Raw genomic sequence first — 26,737 nt, 5'->3', positions numbered from 1 at the left:
CAGCTCTGTGGTGTGGCAGTTTTGTTTTCTGCCCAACAGAAGAGAAACCCGTTGTCTCTATCGCAGGGTTTGTCGTGCTCTCGGTCAGTTGCCTGTGGGAGCCTCCTGTCTAAGGAGCGGGCTGGAAACCGCATCGCAGCTTGGCTGCAATTATGGGCTTGAGGATGGCTCCAGAGGAAGCCCCGTTCTGTTCCACCCACCTCGTGGGTTCGTTTGTTGGTCTTGCTGAACAAACGGCAGAGCTGAGAGTCAGATGAGTCCGTTTTAAGATGTGGAGCTGTGTCTAAAGATAAATGGTTGTGAAAGCACAGAAGATGCTTCACAGCTCGTGTATTTTTAGGTATTTCAAAAATAAAACCCTCCTCTGGTAAGGTGGCCGTGCAGACCGAATGTGTAAATGAGTTTGTTGTTCCCGAATTAACTTGCAAACCCGTAAAAGGTGCTGGCAGGCAGCTGCCTGTTGAAGCCATGTGAATTACAAGTGAGCTCACCTGGGCTGCCCGCCGTGTTCCCATCAGGGCAACCACACTGCGGGGTTCAGTGTTGCGGGCGTGCGGATCTCAACCTGCCATTCACTTCCTTGATTCATTCAGCCTTCCCAGAGGAGACTTTTGGGGGTTATTTCCCATCCCTTTCCAAAGGGAGTGTCAAGTAACAGCGCGCCTCTCAGGGATGGCCTGAAGACTGGATGGCCAGCAGGCTTGGCATTTGTCTCATACCAGGAACAGCTGAATACAGTGTGGTTTGTCAGGGTTTTGTTCTTCGCATGAAATCAAGACTGGTGTTGCCAGAAGATGATTGTAACCATCTGTCTGACTGTGTATTTTTAAACTTGACCAAACATTTATCCTCTTGAGTTGCCATTTCTACATCGGCACATGGTGGTGGCAATTAGAAGCTTTGTTTTTGTTCATTTTTCTCCCCTTTCCGGCCTCTTTTGGGTCAGATTCCTTTCATCAAGGGAGGAGTATGAGTCAGAAACACACTCAAATTAAGTGGAAATGTCACTTCTAAATGCAAGAGTTTGACTTTAGTCATATATCTTGAGTTACTGGTTGTGATCCAGTTTTCAATGAACTTGGATTGTTTAATTGGATGAGGATGGCAGGCAGTTTTGTTAGGGAAGAAGGTGGGTGTGGAGCATGAGAACTCAGTTTAAAAGGGAACTTACTGGTGCATTGGTAATAAATCCAGGTGCCTCCAATGTCTCTATATTGACTCAGCCCTGCCTGTGTGCCAGGGTGTGCTTGTGGCTCCAAGGATGCAAAATTCCTCTTCATCGTGGTAACCTTTTCTTGAAATAATGAATAAACAAAATACAGCGCCCCTCCAGGACCTCCTAGCTTGTTGATGAAAGCAGACACATCATACCTTTGACAGCGACTCGGGGAAACAATGACTGTGATAAAAGTGCTGGGGACACAAAGAATGGGCATCGCAAGAAGAGGTGAGGGGGTCAGAAAAGGATCCCAAATGAGGCACTGGTGCCGAGTTTTGAAACATTCCTAGGGGAATTCAGCCAAGAGGGAGGGTGGCTCTTCCTGGCAGAAGATCAACAAAGACTTGAAATAGCGTGATTTGTCGACCTGCAGGACAGGCAAGAACCTGCAGTGAAGGTTTGTGCAGCCGACTGGCGAGGTGGTTAGGAGCAGGCGAAGAAGGGTGCTGTGTGTGAGTTAGTGACCTTGAACTCATTCGTGAAGGCTGGCAGGGGACAATGTCAAAGGTGAGTTCTGGGAATGCTTACTCTGACTGTGAGTGATGGGTGAGTCCAGCAGGTGTATCCGGTCTAGGAGGAGAGTTCAGTTGCATTCACTCAGTCGTGTCCAACTCTTTGTGACCCCATGAATTGCAGCACGCCAGGCCTCCCTGTCCATCACCATCTCCTGGAGTTCACTCAGACTCACGTCCATCGAGTCAGTGATGCCATCCAGCCATCTCATCCTCTGTCGTCCCCTTCTTCTCCTGCCCCCAATCCTTCCCAGCATCAGAGTCTTTTCCAATGAGTCAACTCTTTGCATGAGATGGCCAAAGTATTGAAGTTTCAGCTTTAGCATCATTCCTTCCAAAGAAATCCCAGGGCTGATCTCCTTCAGAACGGACTGGTTGGATCACCTTGCAGTCCAAGGGCCTCTCAAGAGTCTTCTCCAACACCACAGTTCAAAAGCATCAATTCTTCAGCGTTCAGCCTTCTTCACATTCCAACTCTCACATCCATACATGACCACTGGAACAACCATAGCCTTGACTAGACGGACCTTAGTCGGCAAAGTAATGTCTCTGCTTTTGAATATGCTCTCCAGGTTGGTCATAACTTTTCTTCCAAGGAGTAAGCATCTTTTAATTTCATGGCTGCAGTCACCATCTGCAGTGATTTTGGAGCCCAAAAAGATAAAGTCTGACACTGTTTCCACTGTTTCCCATCTATTTCTCATGAAGTGATGGGACCGGATGCCATGATCTTCGTTTTCTGAATGTTGAGCTTTAAGCCAACTTTTTCACTCTCTTCTTTCACTTTCATCAAGAGGCTTTTGAGAGGTGACCAGCAAACCAGATGGGAAATGTTGGGGGTTCAAAACAAGTCCTTGGGAAGCTAGAGTATGATGTTTACTAAGAGGTAGAATCTCGGTGTTTGGTTGGGTTTGGGGGCAGCACGCTGTATTGCTATAGGATGACTCCTGGATTTCTGGTTTATCCACTTGGGTAGACCGTGGTGCCATTGGTGAAGATGTGGCTGTGCGTAGAGAATCAGATGTTTTGCAGGAAGCCAAGTTGAGGGCAGCCAAGTGCAGATGCCTAGCAGACTCTTGAGTACACAGATCCACAGCTTAAAACCAGAGCTGCGCTCCAGAAAGAGATTTGAAGTGAGTTGACCCCATGGACTGTAGCCTGCCAGGCTCCTCTGTCCATGGGGATTCTCCAGGCAAGGGTTCTGGAGTGGGTTGCCATACCCTCCTCTAGGGGGATCTTCCCAGAAATCAAACCAGGGTCTCCTGCATTGCTGGCAGGTTCTTTACCGGCTGAGCTACCAGGGAAGCCCCGGAGAAGGGTGGGTGGAAAATAAATCTGGATAGTGGTCCCCACTTCTTGACAAGTACCTTCCCTGTAGAGGAGACATGGCTGTGACTTGAACCAGTTTCCCTGGTGCATTTGAGGTTACTTGATCTACATCCAGCTTTTAAAGACCATTGTAGCTTTATTTTCATGAATAAAAACAATAATACGCACCTGTGATTTATGTAACACTTTCACATGATAACTGGGTGGAGTAACAGAGGGTGTGTTGTTGTTATTGATCGGAATCTGGGGCCTGGAGGGGTTAAGCTGTGAACCAGGGAAGGTAGGTCCAGGATGAGGACTTGGGGTCTTCTGACCTGACCACACCTTGCTGTCTCCATCACTTCTTCCTGTGTTGTAAAAATGACTTTCCAACAGTAACATGGATGCTCCGTATCTACCAGCAGAATGTATCTGAGGCTACTGGGTCACTTTTAGTGATCTTTTATACTCTTTTTTTTTTTTTTTTTTTTAGTGGGGGACAAGATACTAGGTATGACAGCCTTTGTTGTTGTTGTTGTTCTGTTGCTAAGTTGTGTCTGACTCTTTGTGACCCCATGGACTGCAGGACGCAGGCCTCCCTGGTTTTCACTATCTCCTAGAGTTTGCTCAAACTCATATCCATTGAGTGGATGATGCCATCTAACCATCTCATCCTCTGCCACTCCCTTCTGCTTTTGCCCTCAATCTTCCCCAGCATCAGGGTTTTTTCCATTGAGTCGGCTCTTTGCATCAGGTGCCCAGGGGATTGGACCTTCACCTGCAGCACCAGTCCTTCTAATGAATATTCAGGGTTGCTTTCCTTTAGGATTGATTGGTTTGATCTTCTTGCTGTCCAAGGGACTCTCAAAGAGTTTTCTCCAGCACCACAGTTTGAAAGCATCATTTCTTCAGTGCTCAGCCTTCCTTATGGTCCACCTCTCACATCTGCACATGACCACTGGAGAAACCATAGCTCTGACTACATGGGTCTTTGTCATGATATCTCTGCTTTGCTGTACTTAAGCCTTCTGAAACCTTGAATTGGTAGGCGATGTCTTAAAGTAATGAAGGGAGTCTCTCGCAACGTTTTATAGCAATAGGCACTGCAGCTGTTCCCGATTATTAAAATGGGCAAGGAGATGTATTTTTTCAGTGAGTTCTGTGGAACTCTTCTGACTAGAAAAAAATTTTTATGTGCTTCAAAATAGAATATACTTTCTATTTCGGGAAAGCCGTTAAAATGACCAGGCGATTTATTCTCATGAAATTCGGAATCCGGTATGAGGAAAGCAGCACATGGCCCCACCTGGTGTCTGAGAGCTGCATGTACCCTGAGTCTCAGAGTACACGGCGTTCATGACCATTTTTGACAGCAGTTGCCTTTTTATAGAGTGAGCATGGAAACACAGGCTCTTCACTGAGGCATTTAACTTTCACTATAGTTCAGTTCAGTTCAGTCGCTCAGTCGTGTCCAACTCTCTGCAACCCCATGAATCGCAGCACGCCAGGCCTCCCTGTCCATCACCAACTCCCGGAGTTCACTCAGACTCACATCCATCAAGTCCGTGATGCCATCCAGCCATCTCATCCTCTGTCATCCCCTTCTCCTCCTGCCCCCAATCCTTCCCAGCATCAGTCTTTTCCAATGAGTCAACTCTTTGCATGAGGTGGCCAAAGGACTGGAGTTTCGGCTTTAGCATCATTCCTTCCAAAGAAATCCCAGGGTTGATATCCTTCAGAATGGACTGATTGGATCTCCTTGCAGTCCAAGGTTTTTAATTCATAGGTCAATCCATTTAATTCTACCAGCTACTAATGTTGTTATCCTTGCTTTACCATTGAGGAAACCGGAGCACCAAGAATTTAAGCAACTTGAACCAGTGGAACCAGCATTCAAATTCAGACTGTAGCATTTAATGACTATAACTCACTAATAAACACAAAAATACGAATGAACACAGCTATGGTATTATTGGGCTTCCCAGGTGGTTCAGGGGTAAAGGATCCACCTGTCAGTGCAGGAGATATGGTTCCAATCCCTAGTGTAGGAAGATCCCCTGGAGAAGGAATTGACAGCCCACTCCAGTACTCTCACCTGGGAAATCCCATGGACAGAGGAGCCTGGCGGGCTACCGTCGATGGGGTCCTAAAGAGTCAGACATGGCTGAACAGCAAGAGAGTGGTCCGTGGCACACTCATGGAATGCATGTTTTCTCACCGCTCTTGTGACTTCTGGCCACATTGCATCTGTTGCATCCCTTGATACTTAACTTACAACTAGGCTGTTCTCCTCCCTCCTCCACTCCTCAGTGTCCGTGTTTACTTCCATGTCGAACTTTCCCTGTTATTCAGCAAATCTCTTATCCATGCAGCCTTTGTTTTAGTGACAAAATAATCCATGCAGGGTGGTATGTTCAAGGTAGTGGGAGAAAAGATAAAGGTGCCTCAGGCTGTAATTATTTTTGCTGATGGACCTCAACCACTTCATCTAATGTGAAGAAACCGTTAGGAACTATGACTTTGGTTGCCATGTTGATTTATACCTTCCTTTGGGAGGGGGGTCCAAAAGTATCATTTGGCACCAGTATGGACACAAACATTGGAGAAGGAAATGGCAGCCCACTCCAGTATTCTTGCCTGGAGAATCCTATGGACAGAGGAACCTTGCGGGCTGCAGTCCATGGGGTTGCAAGAGTCGGACACGACTGAGTGACTTTGATTTTGACTGTGGACGCAAACAATGAAAATGAGAAAGTAACTGAAGCTGCCCCCACTTTTGTAACTGTTAGGAGAAGAATTCGTCAGGGTGTGGGTGTTCAGTCACCTTTCTGGAGGTGCTCAGACTCTTTTCTCGAATATTCTGTGGGTTGACCCTGAAGATTGCGGAAGCTATGAAGGAGTTTTATGCAGAGGAGTGTCTGTCTTCAGGTGTTCATTTGTCAAGGGTACAGCTAGGATTGAACACATAGGACTTGAGTGGGAAATGAATGAGGAAGGAGACTCTCGGGGGTAATTGAGCAAGTGTGGTCAGGGTGGTGTGGATGGAGAAAGAGTGGGTTGATTGTAGAGTTAAACAGCTCCACATGCTGGGGTGTGGCCAGCAAGTGGAGACAGTGGCCAGGGACTGTGAAGCTGGAGAGTGGAATGATTCCCGTCCTATATGCATGTGGGTGAGTGGGGAACGGGGGTGTCACCGCAGACCTATGGGAAAGCACCCCCTGATTAGGATCCAGGGTGCTGCCCTTGCTGGCTGGCTCTCTTCCTTCCTCTGTCAGCAGAGGCAGCTCTGTTCCTCTGAACCGTGGCCTTTGGGCTGCCCGTAGGTCAAGGTTATGTCGCAGCATGTCTGCGTAGGTCAGTTGTCCTCTGTGCCCCGCAGTTCTGAAACATCAGTCAGGTTGTTTTGCAAACACGTAGAGCTAATTGTGATTTGAAATCTGGTGTCAGGCCTGTTGAGAAATGACTCAGGTCATTAGTGAGGAGGTGAAACTGTAAAACGTGTGCTTTCATGTTATAAAAGCCTAACCTACCTCTGGAACTAAGTGGAGGTGCTTACAGTAAGAGGCATTTTGAACTCTCCATGAGGCATGGTTTCCCACAATCTTAAAAAACAGCAGTGAAAAACTGGGTTCTTTCTCCATACCAGCCAAATATGCATTTTACATATGCTTTCCTTTCCTTTTTTTTGGAGGTGGGGAGAGATTCAGATGATTGAATTTGGGTTCAAATTCAGAGTGGTTTTCTTTTGCCCCCTGTTGGCACAGGGGAGTCCATTGGTTGAATTTACAGGCAGCCACAAAATCTATAAGACAAAGTATTCAAGAGTGGGACAGTCTTCAGATGTGTTGGAATGATTTTTGAGCCAGAGACACTAGCTGGGCATAAGCTCACGGACCAGCTCTAACTGTGTGTTGGGGACCAGGCTCAACTGGGGATGGTATGGTAATATTAGTGGGTCCTGGGCATAACCACCACTGGCATGATCCTTCCATCCTAGGGGCTGCCTTAGTGCTGACCACCTGCTGTTCGAAGAGCCCCTCTTCCTGCACCTAAAATCTCTGGGGATTGGGAGGAGGCACGGGTGTGTCTATAACTGCTACACCACGGACCTTGCTGTCTTTCTGAAAGACCTTAAAACTACTTCACTGGGCCAAGTGCAATGAATTACTCAAACACAAAACTAGGCATATTGGAAGTTCTGTCTTCGCCTTTACTAACAAACTTAATGTCCTGTGGGTCTCCTGCCCCCATACAGAATCCACATCATCTGTGTCAGGGTAAGTGACTTCTTTTGTTTGTTTTTAATTTTACTTATTTATTTAGGCTGTGTCGGGTCTCAGTCGTGGCACACAGGATCTTTAGATGTGGTACATGGACTCTCTCGTTGTGGCACCTGGGCTCAGTTGCTCTGCAGCAGGTGGAATCTTAGTTCCCTGACCAGGGATTGAACCCCTGACCCCTGTGTTGGAAGGCAGACTCTTTTTCTTAAGTGACCCTGGGGGGCTGGTTTCCCAACCAGGAAAGGGGAGCACACCTATGAGGTTTTGACTAGTCTTCACTTTCAAAAGAAAGCTTGTATTAAAAGGTTGTGGTGTTTTTCATGTATAAATCAATACTTAAAAAACTCATCTCAGAATTTTATAACCACCTTGCCAATGTGCTAGGTGGTTATAACGGGAGGCAGGCAGGCAGTACATGCTCAGTTATACCTGACTCTTGGTGACCCCATGGACCGTACCCCACCAGGCTTTCCTGTCCATGAAATTTCCCAGGCAAGAATACTGGAGTGGGTTGCCATTTCCTCCTCCAGGGGATCTTCCCGAACGAGGGACCGAAACTGCATCTCCTGGATATGAACAAGAGTGCCAAAATTTTCACAATTTGGGCATATTATTCTCTTTTCAGATATGTTGATGATGGGTTACTATTCTAATATTCATTTAATAGTCAAACTGATGCCCTGAGTGTGGCTTTTCTCTTTTACTTGTAGCTGAGACAGGGGATTGGCAGTGCACCTACCTATCTGTATAAAGAGGATCTTCACTGATTGTCTTGAGTTCTGCCAAAGTGGGGAGGGGGAAACATGTTTCACAGAAAAATAAAGTCTTGGTATTTCACCGAATAAAAATAATAATAATGCAGACAGCTACCAAAAGGGTAGAAACAAGCTTGACATTTTAGACCTACAAGAGGAAGGAGCCAGACTCCCAGAGCCTCAAGCATCACCAACCTGCCTGCCTTCCTCACCTCTGCAACTGTAATAAAAGAAGCTGCCAGCACCTGTGCTCCAGGCATCAATGGAAGGTATCTGGCATCCCCCAGGGGACCATGTGATTCTCTGCTCGCCTGTATAAGTCGGGCACTTTCCTTCCCCAGGGGAAAAGGCTGCATGCACTCTTCTTTCTGGCCACATCCTTCCCCTGATGCTCTGGTGGAGGAAAGGGGGCCCTCTAGAGAGTGCAGGTTTCTGAAGCCCTGAAAATTCACTCCTGAAAGCTCTGCGTCTTTTCATTGTTTTTTAATGGAAGCGAAATTAGTAACAGAAAACTAACCACTTAAAGGTAAAGTCAGTGGCATTTAGTACAGCCAGCACCAGAATGTTCTCATCACCCCACTGGAAGCCCTGTGCCTGCAAGCAGTCAGCTCTCAGTCCTTCCTGCCCCCCACCCTCCCCTCTGCCCATGGTAACTACCTCCAGTGTTGGTCTGACTTCTGTCGCCTAGCATCATGCTTTCAAGGTTCATCTCCATGGTAGCCCGTATCAGTACTTCCTTCCTTAGCACGGCTGAATGATATTCTGCAGTATGGTCGCACTGCATCTTGTTACCCGTCTGTCTGATGGTGGACATTGGGTTGTTTCTCCCTTTAGGCTCTGTTGTATGATGCTGCTGTGTTTTTGTTGGGAGTACCTGTTTGTAATTCTGTGGGGGTACATACCTCGGAGCGGAACTGTTGGGTCATACGGTAATAACTCTTTGACCTTTTCAACCTTGTTTTGGTTTAAACTGTTTCCAAAGCATGCTCTGGACCATCTTACATTTGAAAGCAGTTACACGGGGCACAGGATATTTTGCTTGATGTTCCTGGAAGTCACTGTAAATATAGATGATTACAAATGGCTATAATATGGTACAGATGCACTCAGGATGTTTGAGCTTTCTGTCCAGTGTTTCTTGGTTTTCTGGAACTCTGCTGTGTTACCACCCCCTGCCAGCAGATGTGGAGAGAAGGCTCTGGATTTAGGTGGCCTGCATTCACATCTCACCTCTGCCCCTTACTGACTGTGTGATCAAATGTAAAATTTTATCACTCTACCTTAATTTGCTCATCTGAAAAATAGGTGCAATAATGCCGTGAATCTCCTAGGAATACTATGAGTATTTTCAAAGTCTCAGGCCCTCTATATTAGTCTGTTCTGAGTGCCAAAACAAAAGACAACGGACTGGCTGGCTGAAACAACAGGACGGTTATTTTCTCACAGTTCTGGAAGCTCAGCGTTTGAGGTCAGGGTATCAGCAGGGTTGGTTTCTCCTGGGGGCTCCTGCCTTGGCTTGCAAATGGCCACCTTCTTGCTGGGTCCTCACGTGGTCTATCTGTGCACACACATCTGCTGTGTTTCTTTGTGTATCCAGGTTCTCTCTTTTACAAGGACAAGTTTGGGCTTCCCAGGTGGCCCTAGTGGTAAAGAACCTGACTACCAATGCAGGCTGCAGATGGTGACTGCAGTGATTTTGGAGCCCCCAAAATAAAGTCTCTCACTGTTTCCATTGTTTCTGCATCTATCACTTCATGGCAAATAGATGGGGAAACAGTTGGAAACAGTTGCAGACTTTATTTTTTTGAACTCCAAAATCACTGCAGATGGGGACTGCAGCCATGAAATTAAAAGATGCTTGCTCCTTGGAAGAAAAGCTATGACCAACCTAGACAGCTTATTAAAAAGCAGAGACATTACTTTCCAACAAAGGTCCATCTAGTCAGAGCTCTGGTTTTTCCAGTAGCCATGTATGGATGTGAGAGTTGGATCATAAAGAAAGCTGAGCACTGAAGAATTGATGCTTTTGAACTGTGGTGTTGGAGAAGACTCTTGAGAGTCCCTTGGACTGCAAGGAGATCCAACCAGTCAATCCTAAAGGAGATCAGTCCTGAATATTCATTGGAATGCTGAAGCTGAAGCTCCAATACTTTGGCCACCTGATGCAAAGAACTGACTCATTGGAAAAGACCCTGATGCTGGGAAAGATTGAGGGCAGGAGAAGAAGGGGATGACAGAGGATGAGATGGTTGGATGGTATCACCGATTCTATGGACATGAGTTTGAGGAAGTTCCGGGAGTTGGTGATGGACAGGGAGGCCCGGTGGGCTGCAGTCCATGGGGTTGCAAAGAGTTGGACACGACTGAGCAACTAAACAACCAATGGAGGAGATGAAGGAGATGTGGGTTCGATCCCTGAGTGTGGAATATAACTGGAGGAGGGTGTGACAACCCACTCCAGTATTCTTGCCTGGAGAATCCCATGGACAGAGGTGCCTGGTGAGCTGTAGTCCACAGGGTCGCACAGCGTCAGACATGACTAAAGTGACTTAGCACGTGCAAGGACAAGTTTCGGGACCACCTGAACTGCCTCATATTAATTTAGTCATCTTTAGAAGGTCCTGTCTACAGATAGAGTTGCATTCAAGGGTGCTGGGGGTCAGGGCTTCAGTACATGAATTGTAGGAGGGGACAGAGCCCATAGCAGGCTGTCAAGCCCAGGGCTCCACGAACACACCGTGGAAGCAGGCAGGTGAATGGTGGAGGCTGCAGGACCTTAGCGCCCGCCCTTCTCATCTGCTGCTCCATTTGTGTCTGAGCCTGGGAACCAGCAACTCAGCTTCATTAGTCTTTCTTCAAGAAGGATGGGCAAGTTAGTCTGTATCCACGTGGAAGAGGCGTGAAGCGTGATGCTTTGATAACTCTGTAGCCTGTATTTTGCTCTTCTGAAGATTTTGCTTAATTTCTGGCCTGGATTTGGTTCCAGAAAAGGGAAGATTGCCAGTCAGCTATTTTTCCAGGTAAGTTACATGGCATTTCATGAGGTGTTTGAGATTACTGGAAGAATACCGAGTGTTTTCACAGTGTTCTTGTTACCTCTTAAGTCAAAGATTTATAGCATAAAAGTTAGCTTTTTGACTCTCTTTAAGCATGCAGTACAGTGTACTAAATACCATTGCTGTGTTGTGCAACCATAACCACTATCTACCTCCAGAAGTTTCTTACCATGCTAAATAGAAGCCCACTAAGCAGTCACCCTCCCTGTCCCCGCCACCACCCCCCCCCGCCCCCGCCTTCTCTTATTGCTTTAATCCCAGCTTTCCTAACAGCCACCTGATGGGGTCAGGAGGTCCCCGGAGAATTAGGGATTTGGGCTTTGACGTGTCCCCTTCGTCTTTCTCTTGTTTACTTGCAGCCCTCTTTGAGGTGGCTTCATTCCTTTGCACAAGATTTGTCCTGAGAAGTACAGGCAAAAGTGTGAGTGGGGGCTCAGGAGTTCCTGATCCCTTTAACATGCACTCAGTGGATTCTGTTTAGGCTCAGACAGTGGCCCCAGTGAGAGGTGGCATCTCTTCCCCTCTTAGTGTGGAGCCGCCTTGAGCTGCTGCTGTCTCCACCCCAGGGTGGGTGGGAGTGAGATCCTGCGCCCAGGTGCCCCATTCTCCTCCCTGAGTGCCACCTGTAACCCGAGTTCCTGTCTCCTCGCCTCCTGCCCCACAGACCTACATCGGCTCCATCATCGCCTCTGTGAACCCCTACAAGACCATCGCCGGCCTGTACTCGAGGGATGCTGTGGATCGCTACAGCAGGTGCCACCTGGGCGAGCTGCCCCCCCACGTCTTCGCCATTGCCAACGAGTGCTATCGCTGCCTGTGGAAGCGCCACGACAACCAGTGCGTGCTCATCAGGTAACCAGCCAGCCCCCAAACACAGAGCCCGCCTCCGAGCACATCAACCCCCAGATTTCCCAGACAGAGTTTTCCGTTTTGAATAGCCCAACAACTACAGCTTTGGAAAGAAACTGAGGACTTGAAAAAAAGCAGGATATACCGTGTTCGCTGGCTCTTGTCCTCAGTGTGATTTCTCCATTTCGGTTCTTTATTTACCTAGTTATTCTTTGGTTTGTTCCAGTGATCAGGCATTGTCCTTCTGTTGACTTACGGAAGCATTGCCTAGTACTTCCAAATTTAAAATGTTTTCTGTATTCTAGAGTGCTCGTTAGAATGCTTGCTTGTTCGAGCAAGGTTTTGGTTTTTGCCAGTATCAGATTACCCTAGAATCTCCCAAATTTAAGGATTTTTAAGGAATTTAGTAATTGGTTTTTCCTAAAGTTGAGCTTTGAATTAGCCACAGAAGAGGGACTTACTCTGTTATATGTTGAGGGAATGATAGAAAGGTATAATGATTTCCATTAATTTTGGGGAGAGGTGAGGAAAAAGGGTCTTGCCATCTATTTTAGCCAAGTTTTACTCATTTATTAAAATAAACTACCAGATGCCTCACTCTCAAAACACTTATTACTAGGAACTACCTACAAAAATCATACGTAATTAGATACGTAATTTTTATTGAATAATAATTCAAATTGCCCTTATCACCTAATTTCTAGTGACATCCTGTTGGCTTATATTATTTATATTGGGATCATGTTGTAGAGAAGGAAATGGCTGCCCACTCCAGTATTCTTGCCTGGAGAATCCCATCGACAGAGGAGCCTGGCGGGCTATACAGTCCATGGTACTGCAAAGAGTGAGAAACAACTGAGCGACTGAACACTACACACACACACACACACACATGCACACGCACGCACACGTACACACATGCACACGTACACACACGTATACACACACACGCACGCACGTACACACGTCTTAGTGGTGATCAGAACACTCCTGGATGAGATCAAGAGCAGACATGTTGAGTGCCCTGGAATATCCAAGTACTTCGTCCAGGCACTCGTTCATGGAGCTCGGCTGTTGCTAAGACCCAACTGGATTACTAAAACTGCTGATGGGACTGGAAAGCCATCAGAAACAGAGGTCAGGATCTTCTTTCCAAGCCTGTGGCAAAATGATTGTTATTATTTCAAGGGGAGAAGAAAAGGTGTTTGGAATTAGAGAGGACATCGTATCAGGACTCCACTCCCTGATTTCTGATCCAGTGGAAGTGAGGCTCAGGAGACAGGTGGAGAGCCATATGTCAGCTTTACACTCCCAGCCCCAGATTGCAGACAGACAGACCCCCTGGTCAGGGTTCAGGCAGGTCACTGGTGGCTGTGATCACTGTCAAAACCAGTCCCCAGATGGTGAGGAGCTGACCAGCCCTTCTGCCCACCCAGTTCACCTGTCTAGGAAACCACCGCTGCTCTTTTGGGGAAGGAGTCAGGAGCAGATGTACCAGAGGAGAGTCCTCCTCGAAACTCCAGGAAAGAGAAAGGAGGCCGTTTGGGAGGTCCTCACACTGTCCCCCAACGTCCCAGCTTCCCAGGTGGCTCAGTGGCAAAGAATCCCCCTGCAGGGCAGGAGATGCAGGAGACGTGGGTTCAGTCCCTGGGTCAGGAAGACCCCCTGCAGGAGGAAATGGCAGCCCACTCCAGGCAATTCCATGGACAGAGAAGCCTGATGGGCCACAGTCCATGGGGTCTCAAGGAGCTTGAGACAGTTGAGCACGCACAGGCATCGTCCCACATGGTGTCTGACGGATGATGGGTGATAGATAATGACCAACATTTCCAAAGAGTTTCAACACTGTGCCAAGAACTTTCCATGCATCAGCTCATTGAAATCTTCCAGCAGCCCTTTGACGCAGATATCTGCAAGTGCCATGTACGGGACTGTGTTGTTCTTCTTGGCAGTGTTTACCCATTACCCTTGTTCATGGATCCTTCGTTTACAATAAATCAGAATTATGTGAATGTGGAGGATAGAACAATGCATTTCTCCTTCATCTTTTCTCTCCCTGCTTCCTCCATCAGTTACTTCCTTTAAGGAAAGGGAAACACCTGGGCAGATATATTCTCTGTTCTTACCTTAACGATGCTCACTCACCAGGTTGTGGAAACAACTTGGATAGAAGGACTGTCCGTTAATCCTGTTAAGTAAATATGAATCCTTGTAACTTGCAGTTAATAAAAAATAAAGCTAACACTTGGTATAAACACAGAGCATTTAAGAGTCACCTTCCCAATGAATTGACTTGCCTTCTGATTGTGGGCTTTTTGATATAGTTTCACGAAAGTTGAAAGTGAAGTTTAGAAGTTAGAATTTAAGATCACTGTTTCAGCATACAGAATATAATAAGATTACAGAATATAACTTGATAAGATTAACAGAGCGTTTAAGAAGATCAAGCTGGTTTCCACACTTAGGTACCTAAATATTTGCCATCGATAATTGGCTGTGTTTATCACTTGCAGTGGAAAAAGTAAGGCCATGACTCATATATCACTTGCTAGACAGAGCAGTTAGGGAAGAAAGTGAAAAACCAAATGAGATCATTGTGCGTATATATGTGTGTGTAATAAAAACGGAAAGGGGTTAGCATGTTCCTGCCAAAGACTGTGGTATTTAAAAATAAAGTCGGGGGTAGTGGAAGGGAGAGGGGACCCCAAACAGAAAGCTCTCATTGTGTAATTCTGATGTAAAGAGTATTTAAATTAAATCAGGAAACGGCATTTTTAAGAATAGATTTCTTATTAAAATGTGTTTTTGTTTTTAATAGACCACTCCAGCAGGATTTTTTTTTTTTAAGTGGGACTTGGGGCTGTGGGAATTAAGAGAAAATTGAGTGTAAAAATAAAAACTGTAGGGCACAGTAGCCCATTTAGATTTCCTCGGGCATGATCTGCCCCCTGGTGGCTACAACATGTTACTACTTTGAAAACTTTCAGGCTAATTACCTATGAAACTAAGAAAATAAGCCTATTTGGATTTAGGCAGGGACCTCATAGATCATTTTTTTCTCTCACTTTATGGGCCTCTGTTACTCCCAGTCTCCAGGATTCTAGTCCAAGTCTTTATTGTTTGTCTCACTTTAAAGAGTTTACCTCCCTTAATGCAAAGAGCTGACTCATGGGAAAAGACCTTGATGCTGGGAAAGATTGAGAGCAGGAGGAGAAGGGGACGACGGAGGATAAGATAGTTGGATGGCATCACCAACTCAATGGACATGGGTTTGGGTGGACTCTGGGAGTTGGTGATGGACAGGGAGGCCTGGCGTGCTACAGTTCATGGGGTCGCAAAGAGTCGGACACGACTGAGCAACTGAACTGAACCTCCCTTAAGCTCTAGTTTTATTTTACTTGATTATGTACATTTAAGCCAATGCTTACACTATCATAATTTCTAAAATATGTGTTTAAAACCCCCATGAGCCTTTGAATCTAGCAGGGTGGGCATTTGATCTTGGTTGGTCTAGTACATTTCAGGTTAACTTCAGTTTGGGGCAAGCAGAGTTTAGTCTGTTTAGTCTCCTGTGGTCTTTTCTGGATATGTGACCTTTTAATGTCAAGTCCTGTGGTTAATTCATCTGTGCAACTCAGTGCCCAGGACAGTGCCTGATAGAGGGGTCAGCATCCAACATCCGTCAATCAAAGGATCGATGGGCAGAGCAGCTGTTGGTTTAGGACCTCTGTTTGCTTTGCAAAAAGTTTTGTTTTTCCAAAATAGTAGTGATTTCTTCTTAACAGAAGAAGAAATCTATAATGCAGGAGCTGTGTGTTCAATCCCTGAATCAGAAATCACCCCCGGAGAAGGAAATGGCAGCCCACTCCAGTGTTCTCGCCTAGAAAATCCCATGGACAGAGGAGCCTGGCCTGCTACAGACCATGGGGTTGCAAAAGAGCTAGACACAACTTAGTGACTACACAACATGTCTTTTATATTCTGGAATAATACTTGGGTTCTCAGGCTTTTTTTTTTTTTTTATTCTAGTGGTATATTTAGAAATAATTGAAGTAGAATAGTGAACAAAGCTTGCATTCCTGGATTAAAAAGTTACTACCCGGAATAAGGCATGGGGCATGCCTCGAGCTCATATCATATGGAAGGTTACCTTGTTAGGCTTTTAGGATTAAAAAAAAAAAAGAAAAAACAAAAAGACCCAACCACTGTCCTTTACGAACTTCTGCTCTGATGGGAAGAAACTGATGTAAACACGTAATTTCAGTACAGCCTGCCAGTGCTGTCTTGAGAAATGTGTACATGGTTGCTCAGAGAGGATGACAGTAGATGCTCATGAAGGACCTGAGAAAACATATCACAGAGGAAGGGCCGTGTGGCTTTGTGCCCAAGAGTCTGTGGGAACACGGTGGGCACAGAGTTGGGGAAGGGCCCAGAAGCATTTGAAAAAATTGGAAGAACAAGTGCAAGTTGCTCGGTTGTGTCTGACTCTTTGCAACCCCTTGGACTGTACAGTACATGGAATTCCCCAGGCCAGAATACTGGAGTGGGTAGCCTTTCCCTTCTCCAGGGGATCTTCCCAAACCAGGGATCAAACCCAGGTCTCCCACATTGCAGGCAGATTCTTTTTTTTTTTAACATTTATATTTATTTATTTATTTATTTTTTAAATTTATTTATTTATTTTTAATTTTTACTTTACAATTCTGTATTGGTTTTGGCATAGATTGACATGAATCCACCACAGGTGTACATGCATTCCCAAACATGAGCCCCCCTCCTACCCCCCTCCCCACAACATCTCTCTGGGTCATCCCCGCGCGTCAGCCCCAAGCGTGTCATATCCTGCATCAGACATAGACTGGCATTTCGATTCTTACATGATATTATACATGTTTCAATGCCATTCTCCCAAATCATCACACCCTCTCCCTCTCCCTCTGAGTCCAAAAGTCCGCTATACACATCTATGTCTTTTTTGCTGTCCTGCACACAGGGTCATCATTGCCATCTTCCTAAATTCCATATATATGTGTTAGTATACTGTATTGGTGTTTTTCTTTCTGGCTCACTTCACTCTGTATAATCGGCTCCAGTTTCATCCATCTCAGCAGAACTGATTCAAATGTATTCTTTTTAATGGCTGAGTAATATTCCATTGTGTATATGTACCACAGCTTTCTTATCCATTCATCTACTGATGGACATCTAGGTTGTTTCCATGTCCTGGCTATTATAAACAGAGCAGGCAGATTCTTTACCAGCTGAGCCGCCAGGGAAGCCCTGGAAGAACAAGGATCATTAGCAAGTGGAAAGCATGCCTGTAAAGTGTGGGATTTGCTAAGGACATGTAGGAACCAGGCTTGGTTGGAAAGGCAAAGATGGTGCACGGCTATTCATTGAGAAAGACAAGACGTTGTGGGGAAGCTGAGGCTGGGAGCTGTGCAGTGGCTTGCCAAGGAGACCGTGAACTTTTTTCTCCTTGTGTTAGTTTCAGAGCAGAGTCCTACTTCCTGCTGCACGGTCACACCTTAGAGGCTTTGTCCTGCTTGCTAAGACCTGCCGACTGGATCTTCTAGGCAGTAGAGAAGTGTCCAAAGTTGTCTTAGTTAGCAGTGGAGTGATCTGTGTGTGTTCCGAGAAAATCACACGAATCAAGACAGTTTGATTCACGGGATGGAGAATGGTCGTCAGGTGTCCGCAGAGGTAGCCTCTCAGTTCAGTTCAGTTGCTCAGTCCTGTCCAACTCTTTGCGACCCCATGAACTGCAGCACGCCAGGCCTCCGTGTCCATTGCCAACTGCTGGAGTCCACCCAAACCCATGTCCATTGAGTTGGCGATGCCATCCAACCATCTCATCCTCTGTCATCCCCTTCTCCTCCTGCCCTCAATCTTTCCCAGCATCAGGGCCTTTTCAAATGGGTCAGCTCTTTGCATCAGGTGGCCAAAGTATTGGAGTTTCAGCTTCAACATCTAGAGATAGCCTCTAGATGGTCATATTTTCTCTAAAGAGGACATATTTTTGGCCCAGTGAGCAAGATCATTTCTGTTACAACTACTTGGCTCTGCCCTTAGAGTGTGGAAGTGCTTGCAGACAGAGCATGTGTGAAATGCCAGGCTGTGTTCCAATAAAACTTTATTTATAAAAACAGAAGGGCAGATCTGGAGGCTGCAGTTGGCTGACATGTGCGCTGGAGGGGAGACTGTGGGTGGATAAAGGGCCCTGTTCACAGCAGAGGCGCTTTCCTTCAGGTGTGTTTTGATCCCTCCTCCCTGATTTCCTGGGGACTTCTCCACCTTTGAGCCTCCCTGCCCCTGGTTCTTGGATCTCTCCTTTTTCTACTGGACCATTGGCTTTATCACCCAACAATTTCTAGTATCTTTTACAGGTTACTTGAACTTCTTTGCCTGGGGACTCAGACGGTAGATAACGTGCCTGCAATGCAGGAGACCCGGGCTCGATCCCTGGGTCAGGAAGATCCCCTGGAGAGAAGGGAATGGCAGCCCACTCCAGTATTCTTGCCTGGGGAATCCCATAGAGAGAGGAGCCTGGCGGGCTACAGTCCATGGGTTCGCAAAGAGTCAGACATGACTGAGCGACTAACAGTTACTTATTTTCTTTATTTTTGAAATAAGAAAAGATAAAACAAGATCATCTTTGGCTCCACAGCCCCTTCCACACACTGCCCTGCCCTCCTCCAAGCTCCTCCACCATTCTGGACTCTTCCTTGTTCCCTTGGCTCATCTTCCTCAGCTTCTGCCAGCCTGCCTTTCCTTCTGTGCATCTCCCTGCCTCCCCAGACCTCAGGGCTCCCCTGCCAGCTTCTCCGTGTCCCACCCATGTGTCCACCGCTCCCAGGGCATCGTCACGGAGGTCTCTTCTGTGCATCTCAAGGGGGACCCCTCCTCAGTTCATCCTGATTTCCTCCCAGAAAATCGGTGTTCCTCCTGTCATGCTTCTTGTTCTTAGCAAGGTCTCAAGCCGGAGATCAGGACATTAATCTTGGATCTGTGAGGCACCCCGGCTCCAACATGAAGGTCAGATTACCTTTGGTCAACTGTACCGATATCATATATACAGTTCAGTGATTATTGACAAAGATGCCCAGCTGTGCTACCAGCGTCCAGGTCATCACACTGGCTGGGAAACTCTCTGGACTCTCCTCATTCATTCCCCCACCTCCCTGTCACCGAGCACCCAGACCAGGACCCCAGCCATCCCCTCCCTCCTCTGGGGACCTCTGGCTTTCCCCTCTGCCCCCCCTCTCCTTATCCTCTGCCCTCATTCCCCAACTTCCTTTCTCATCTCTCTCCATCCATCCTCAATCCATTCTCCACACCGAGTGATTCGTTAGAACCTTGAACCTGATCACGACATCCTTCTGCTTAAAAAGTATTCTTGAAACTTTCCATTCTGCCTACAGAAAGTTCTCAGAACTTCTAATATGGTCCCCCAGGCCCCATATCAGTGCCGTAGTTATTTTTCTTTCCCTTTTTTAACTTTTCGCTATTTATAAAGGTTTTTTTTTTTTTTTTAACAGCATCAACTCATTTTGGCTTATCTGGCCACGCATGTTTTCTCTGAAGCCCATGTTTGTGTTTGTGGTCATGTTGGCGCCCAGGGTTAAGACTGTAATCGTCTCGGGCTAATGAGACAAATGCAGGACTGGATATGTCAGTGATGTGTTTGCTGTCAGTGAAGGGGAATTAACAGCGTGATTGCTGTGCGAGTGACTGTTTTATCGAGGCTGGAATAGAGGAGCTAAGGTGGAATACATGACTCATCGCAGCGCCTGTGGTCAAAGAGGCTGCCAGGCTCACAGGGAAGCGGTGGGCAGTCACGGTTCAAAGAGTGCTTCAGTTTTAGCAAAGCAACATTAACCAGGGGGTTAAGGTAGTCTTGTTAATCTAGATTTTATAGGTATTATAGTTTATGAGTCTGACATTTATTTTGGCTTCATAGTTCTGTGGTGCAGTAAGCAAAGCAGGATATACATAGTTATTATATCCTTAGAGTGCCATAATATAGATGCTATCTATCGCATAGCATGTGTTATCAGGTTCCCCAAGTAAGTAACTCATTTCTGTCACTGTCCACCACCAAACAGCATCAGATCCCACAAGTTAACAGCTTGGTCCTCTGAGACTGCCTCCCCCTCCACGTCAGATGCTGGTCACGTGGTCACCTGTGCTTCTGACCCAGCAGCTCTAGGTTGGAGCTTCTGATGACCCCCTCCTTCGGTTTGATTAATTTGCTAGAGCAAAAAAAAATTGTTTTTCTAGAGCAGCTCACAGAACTCAAACCTTTTAGTTACTCGACTATCAATTACAGTAAGTCCCTTATGTGGGAACGAGTTCTGTTTCGAGAGCACATTTGTTAAGTCCAATTAAGTCCAGTTGGACTAAAGTCTAGTTTAAGTCCAACAGAGTTAGCCTAGGTGTGCAACTAACGCAATCAGCTATATAATGTGTGCATGCACGCTAAGGCGCTTCAGTTGTGTCCAACTTTGCAACCCTGTGGACTGTAACCCTCCAGGCTCCTCTGTCCGCAGGATTCTCCAGGCAAGGATACTGGAACGAGTTGCCAAGCCCACTTCCCAGGGGATCTTCCTGACCCAGGGGTTGAAACTGCATCTCTTATACCTCCTGCATTGACAGGCAGATTCTTGACCCCTAGCACCACCTGGTTAGCACATGTGCACACTCACCCACACACACCCACACACACACCCCGAACTCACACAATCAGATATGTCGTACTGTCTTGTAATGTACATGAAAAACCACAGCAAAAAAACACATGAATGTGTACAGTATCTTGAGAAGTGCAGTGGTACAGTACAACAGCTGGCAAACAGGGGCACGTTTGCAGCTTTGAAGTTTCGTGGAGGGGGAGGGATTCACTGTATTATAGAAGAATGTGTTTAACTCAGGAACAGCAGATGGAAGAGGGGATGCCCAGCAGAGTATGGGGAAAGGAGAGGAGTTCCTGCCCCCTCTCGGGAGCCACTGTCCACCTCCACGTGTGCCCCAGCCCAGAACCTCTCCAAACCCATCCTTTTGGATTTTATGGAGGATTCATTCCATAGTGTGATGGATTGACTAACCCATTGGCCCTGAAAGTCCATCACCAGCCTCTCCCCCTCACTCCTATGGAAAAGAACCAGTTCCATACTTGCCCGGAAAACAGTGGCCTCTTGGTGGGACCCAGCACCCGCTTTCTTTTCCCGCTGGCTCTGTGGGCATCTCCCCCTCCCTCAAGGCTCCAAACCCTCCCCTCCCCATCCTTCAGGTTTCCCCCAGCTCACTTTTGTGCGTGTCTCTGCATTTCAGTCCAAATGTCATTTCCTGGGAAAGGTCTTTGCTGAACCTTTACTCCACCTAAATTATGCCTCCTCCTGTCTCCTGAGGTTCATACTTGACAGCGTTAGCCATAATTTATGGCCCTTTATCTCCTGCTGGGTCATAAATACCGTCCATGGCCGTTTGTCTCCAGACTGTCTTCCCAGCCCTTAGTGCAGCCTGCTGCATCATGGCCCCATGGATACTTCAGGAGGGAAGGAGTCCCTGCAGAGATGCTCTTTGTCCACTGCTTCAAAGATGGTGATTTGTGACCCTCGGTAAATGGGGAATGGGCTTCCCAGGTGGTGCTCGCGGTAAAGAACCCGCCTGCCAATGCAGGAGGCCTAAGAGATGCTAGTTTGATCCCTGGGTTGGGAAGATCCCCTGGAGGAGGGTGCATGGCAACCCATTCCAGTATTCTTGACTGGAGAACCCCAAGGACAGAGGAGTCTGGCAGGCTATGGTCCATAGGATGACAAAGAGTCAGACATGATTGAAGCAACTTAGCACACAGCACAGTCACCGGCAGGGGTGGGGAGGGGAGGAGGAGGAGGGTAAGACAGAAGTGAGTCCTGGTACCTTGATGCTCATGTCTGGGGACATCTGGCATATTTCTGAGTTTTAACAATTTGTGAGTCATTTATATTTATTCTTTGCCTTGTTCATGGCACACTTCCCCAGCCTGCTTTATATGTCCCCTTTGTAATCTGGTGCAGTCCTATCTGAATTATGTGAAAAGGCTTTTGAGAATAGTTGTTCCCAGCCTTGACTTCTTAGTAGAATCACTTGGAAATTTGTTAAAAAAAAAAAATTACTGATTAAGTTCTATCCTTACAGGTTCGAATTAGGAACACAGCAGGTAATTCTCATGCACAGCCAAGTTTGAGAATTACTGTTGCACAAATCTGAGTTCCTTTTTTAAGTTTTACTTTACGGATCGATGTGCCTAAATAGGTTCTGTGCTGTGTTAAGGCACATCAGTTGTGCCTGACTCTTTGTGACCCCATGGACTGTAGCCCACCAGGCTCCTCTGCCCATGGAATTCCCCAGGCAAGAATACTGGAGTGGGTTGCCATGCCCTCCTCCACGGGATCTTCCCGACCCAGGAACTGAACCCCCATCTCGTATGTCTCCTGCATTGGCAGGCAGGTTCTTTGCCTCTAGTGCCACCGGGGAAACGGTACCATTTTCCAAGGTGGGGATGGATTGGGGTTGACGTATGTGCACTGCCATGTATAAAACAGACAGCTAGTGGGAACCTTCTTGTAGCACGGGGAGCTCAGCTTAGTGCTCTGTGATGACCTAAAGGGATAGGGCGGGGTAGGAGTGAGACGGATGGCCAAGAGGAAGGGGGTGTGTATACACATAACTGATTCACTTTGCTGTACAGCAGAAACCAACACAGCATTGTGAAGCAGCTGTACCCCCAGTTTTTAACAGAGATGTACTTATAGAAGATGCTTGAAAAAAATTCGCTACAGTGAGAAAAAATAGGGGCTGAAGCTTAGAAATAGATCAGTATCCTAGGCTGGTGAAGGACAGTGCAAGTTTTGGGTTTTCTTCTCCTTGATGAGTCTTTGCCATCCACCTCGAACAGCCTCTTCTCCATGGCTATATGGTTACTGTGTTCATCATGGTAGGGTCATAGCTGTGCTGATTGCTGTAACAGGGGCTTGCCTGGAGAATTCCATGGACTGTATGGTCCATGGGGTCACAAAGAGTCGGACGTGACTGAGCAACTTTCACAGCCCCATATGGGAAGGTGAGACCCCTGACTTTGTTGTACCCATCACTTTGTTCTGGAGATTTGCCATCCTGAGGGCACCTAGATGCCAGGCTGGTAAGATAGGGAGCCCAGAGGACCTTGAGGGGGTTTAGCCACCCAACGTGGAAGTAACATACACCCCTCTGGCTCAGTTTAGCTGCTGTCTTGTTCAGTTGGCCACTTCCTGGTTACTGATCACTGTCCTTCATACAAGGGAGGTTGAAATGCCAGCCCCCTCTGTGTGCTGGAAGATACAGAGATGGGTTTGGGGACCGTGTAAAACAATATTTCTGTTTCATACATTGTAAATAGAGAAGTTGTCACTTTCAGTTTTGTTTTAACAAAATTTAACTGCTAGGGAGATGGTATATGTATTTTTAAATATGAAGAATTATTTAGATTTTCTTCCTGCAACTTTCTCTTACTTTCTGCTACTCCTTCCTGCTAAATGCCTCCTATGAGCCAGCTCCCAGGCTTGGCTGGTACCAGAGATGCAGAGATGAACGTGCAGCCCCACATCTGGTTGCCGACGACAGAAAAGGCGGCTCGAATTGGTGTCCCTTGCGTGAGCCTTTATCATCTCAGGCAGCAAGGCAGGGCAGGGTCAGGGCTGTGGGTTCAGCCATTCCCTCTGGGCGCTTCTCTGATTATCTTGGCTTTTGCTTTCTGATCTCGAGAAAGGTGTGGCTTCCCACGCCTTTGTGGGTATTTGTCATCTGCAGTCAGGGGGACACTCTGCTTGGTCTTGTGTGTGTGTGCACGCGCGTGTGTGTGCATACCCCGCCCACCCACACACCGCATGCACGTGCAGGTCTCCCCAGAAGCCCTCAGCATGCTTGACTTAAAGTCTCTTTGGCTGGAATCCTGACCCTTTCCCATGACCAACCACCCTATCACCTGCAGAGGGAATGGAGTTACAGTGATTGGCCTCGATCAATGGAGATTCCTGCAGTATCCAGCTGGGCATGGATGGTGTCATCTCTGAGTCATTTCCTCTCCTTCATTACATGCATTTAATCATTGATGGTGTTTTCTGCAGAATTCCTCGTTCACAACCTCCCAGCTTTTGACACTCAATGGGGACTGCTTCTTTAGAACTTGTTGGGACCACGTGTGTTTATCTCACCCCTTGAGCAGTTGTGAGTCTGTTACCCCATGATGGTGTTGGTGTTTGGGTGCTGTTATGTGATTGCTTTACTTTTTTCATAAGTTCTCTGTCTTTTTACTACTCCTTTAGACACAAACAGACCTGCTCTTCAATTCGGATCCCAACACTTAACCACTGCCCACCTCATGGTATTATTACAAGAATAAAATGCCTAAGTGTGGGTCAAGCACCTTCAGGCTCATTGCTTTGTCCCCTCGATATTTATGAAAGATTGCATTTTTATTCATGTTTACCTGAAAGATACCATTAGTGTGCTCATTCATATACTTAATATTTACTAAGTGCTGGCCACCAGCGAGGACAGTTCAGTGAACAAAACTCCTATTCCGGCCTTTGCAGAGCTTGCTGTGCTGTGCTTAGTCACTCAATTGTGTCTGACACTTTGCAACCCCATTGGCTGTAGCCCACCAGGCTCCTCTGTCCTTGGGGATTCTCCAGGCAAGAATACTCGAGTGAGTTGCCATGCCCTCCTCCAGGAGATCTTCCCAACCCAGGAATCGAACCTATGTCTCTTACATCTCTTGCATTGGCGGGCAGGTTCTTTACCACTAGCGCCATCTGAAAAGCCCCACATGAAGCTGTTCCCTTCTCCAGGGGATCTTCCCGACCCAGGGATTGAACCCATGTCTCCTGCATTGCAGGTACATTCTTTACCAACTGAGCTACCAGGGAAGTGAAAGGTACCGTCCGTCTTATTACCTGAGCTTAGTCAAAGAGGAGGCTTCTGTTTAGTGGGAGGCATTGGCAACACCTAGGCCGTGTGGCTAGCAGGAGGAGGGACCCTCACTTCCCTGTAACTCAGCACTTGAGTCTCTTTCCCACTGTTCAAGAGTTGTTTTGTGGACACCTTGGAGTGACTCCGGCCAAGTTGGTTTTTATTTTATTTTATTTTTTTCACTAGTAGTATAAACGTCTCCATTTTATCTTCCAGTGGTGAAAGTGGCGCAGGGAAAACCGAGAGCACGAAGCTGATCCTCAAGTTTTTATCAGCCATCAGTCAGCAGTCTGTGGACTTGTCCTCGAAGGAGAAGACCTCGTCTGTTGAGCAAGCCATTCTTGAGAGCAGGTATTTTCCCATCGTGTTTCTTGTTCCAGCAAACAGGATCCACTGTCCTCACTGTATGACTGATTTCAGGAAGTAGTTGAAACTCGGGGTTCTGTCTGCTCTGTTTCTTGACGTGGCTTTCATGATCGCTCAAGGAGAAGTCGCTACATGTGGGTGGAGATTTCCGGTGAGCTGACCCCCCATTGCTGGGCCAGGTTTGAGCAGAGGAGTGAGGAACATTCAGAGCTGCCTCCTGCTGGGCAGCTCCTGACTGGCTGTCTGGAGGCCTTGTTATCAGCAGAAATTTCAGCACGTTGCAGAGAGCTTAGCGGTCAACTCTTGGGAGGCATCTTGTGGGCAGAATGGTATTGTGTAGCCTCTTACCAGGGTCTTCCCTGGTGACTCAGGTGGTAAAGAATCTGCGCTTAATGCAGGAGACCCAGATTCAATCCCTGAGTCAGGAAGACCTGGAGAAGGAAATGGCAACCCACTCTAGTCTTATTGCCTGGGAAATCCCATGGACGGAGGAGCCTGGTGGGCTACAGTTTATGGGGTATCAAAGAGTTGCGCGTGACTAAGCAACTTCCATGTCACTTCTTCAGCCTCTCAGGTGGCAAAACAATTCGGCGTCAATGGCAATGACCTCAGAGCCTTGGTACAGTGCTCTCTGAAATTCTAATTAAAATGTGTAATTGTCCCGTGTCTGATTGGTACCTTTTAAGGTCCTAGAACCATAGAGACTTTATAGGTCCTGTTATTTAAAAATTGGTCTAGAAGTCAGCTGACTCCAGCCTGACACCTGTATCCTGCAGCCTATTTTGGTTTGTCTTTTTAGACTTCAAGATTTATTTTTTAAATTGTGCTAAAATATACATAACAAAATGTATAACTTTAAATATCTTTCGATGTACAGCTTAGTGGCATTAAGTACATTCATGTTTTTGTGCAGCCATCACCACCAATCTTTCTCTGGGCCATTTTCATTTTCCTCCTGCAGCCTGGTTTTATAAATAAAACTTTATAGAAACACAGACACACTCTTTTGCTATCTTGTCTGTAGTTGCTTCTGCACTCTAATGGCAGAGCTGAGTAATTGCATCAGAGACCACATGGCCCACAAAGCCGTAAAGTATTTGTTATCTGGTCCTTTATAGCAAAAGATGTCTGACCCCTGACCTTGTCTGACCACAGACCTAGTCTGACCACATTTTACAGCTGGAGGAGACCCAAGGAAGTTAAATGAGCTCCCCCGGGACGTATAACAAATGAGTGAAAGTTCCAGGACTGGGGAATTTTTCAGTTCCTAGAATTCGTGTGTGTGTGTGTGTGTGTGTGTGTGTGTGTACACACAACCCTTGACTTGCATAAATAAACTAATTCGGGTGGAATTTTTCAGTTCCTAGAATTCGTGTGTGTGTGTGTACGCACAACCCTTGACTTG

At 46.7% G+C, this 26,737-nt stretch overlaps 1 protein-coding gene across 1 annotated transcript in view; it reads left to right on the top strand.

Annotated features, from left to right (window-relative positions):
• MYO10 (myosin X) overlaps positions 1 to 26,737 on the top strand; it is a 256,528-nt gene that overhangs the window by 119,575 nt on the left and 110,216 nt on the right. The window contains exons 4-5 of the mRNA XM_040262479.1: positions 11,795 to 11,982; positions 25,183 to 25,317. Coding sequence (XP_040118413.1) covers positions 11,795 to 11,982; positions 25,183 to 25,317 — 323 coding nt within the window. The remainder of the gene's footprint in view (positions 1 to 11,794; positions 11,983 to 25,182; positions 25,318 to 26,737) is intronic.

This window comes from Oryx dammah, unplaced genomic scaffold (genome assembly GCF_014754425.2).
Source record: "Oryx dammah isolate SB20612 unplaced genomic scaffold, SCBI_Odam_1.1 HiC_scaffold_20, whole genome shotgun sequence".
NCBI classification, from domain to species: domain Eukaryota; kingdom Metazoa; phylum Chordata; class Mammalia; order Artiodactyla; family Bovidae; genus Oryx; species Oryx dammah.
The sequence above is the reverse complement of the archived record's forward strand: the minus strand, read 5'-3'. Positions and strand labels throughout refer to the sequence as shown.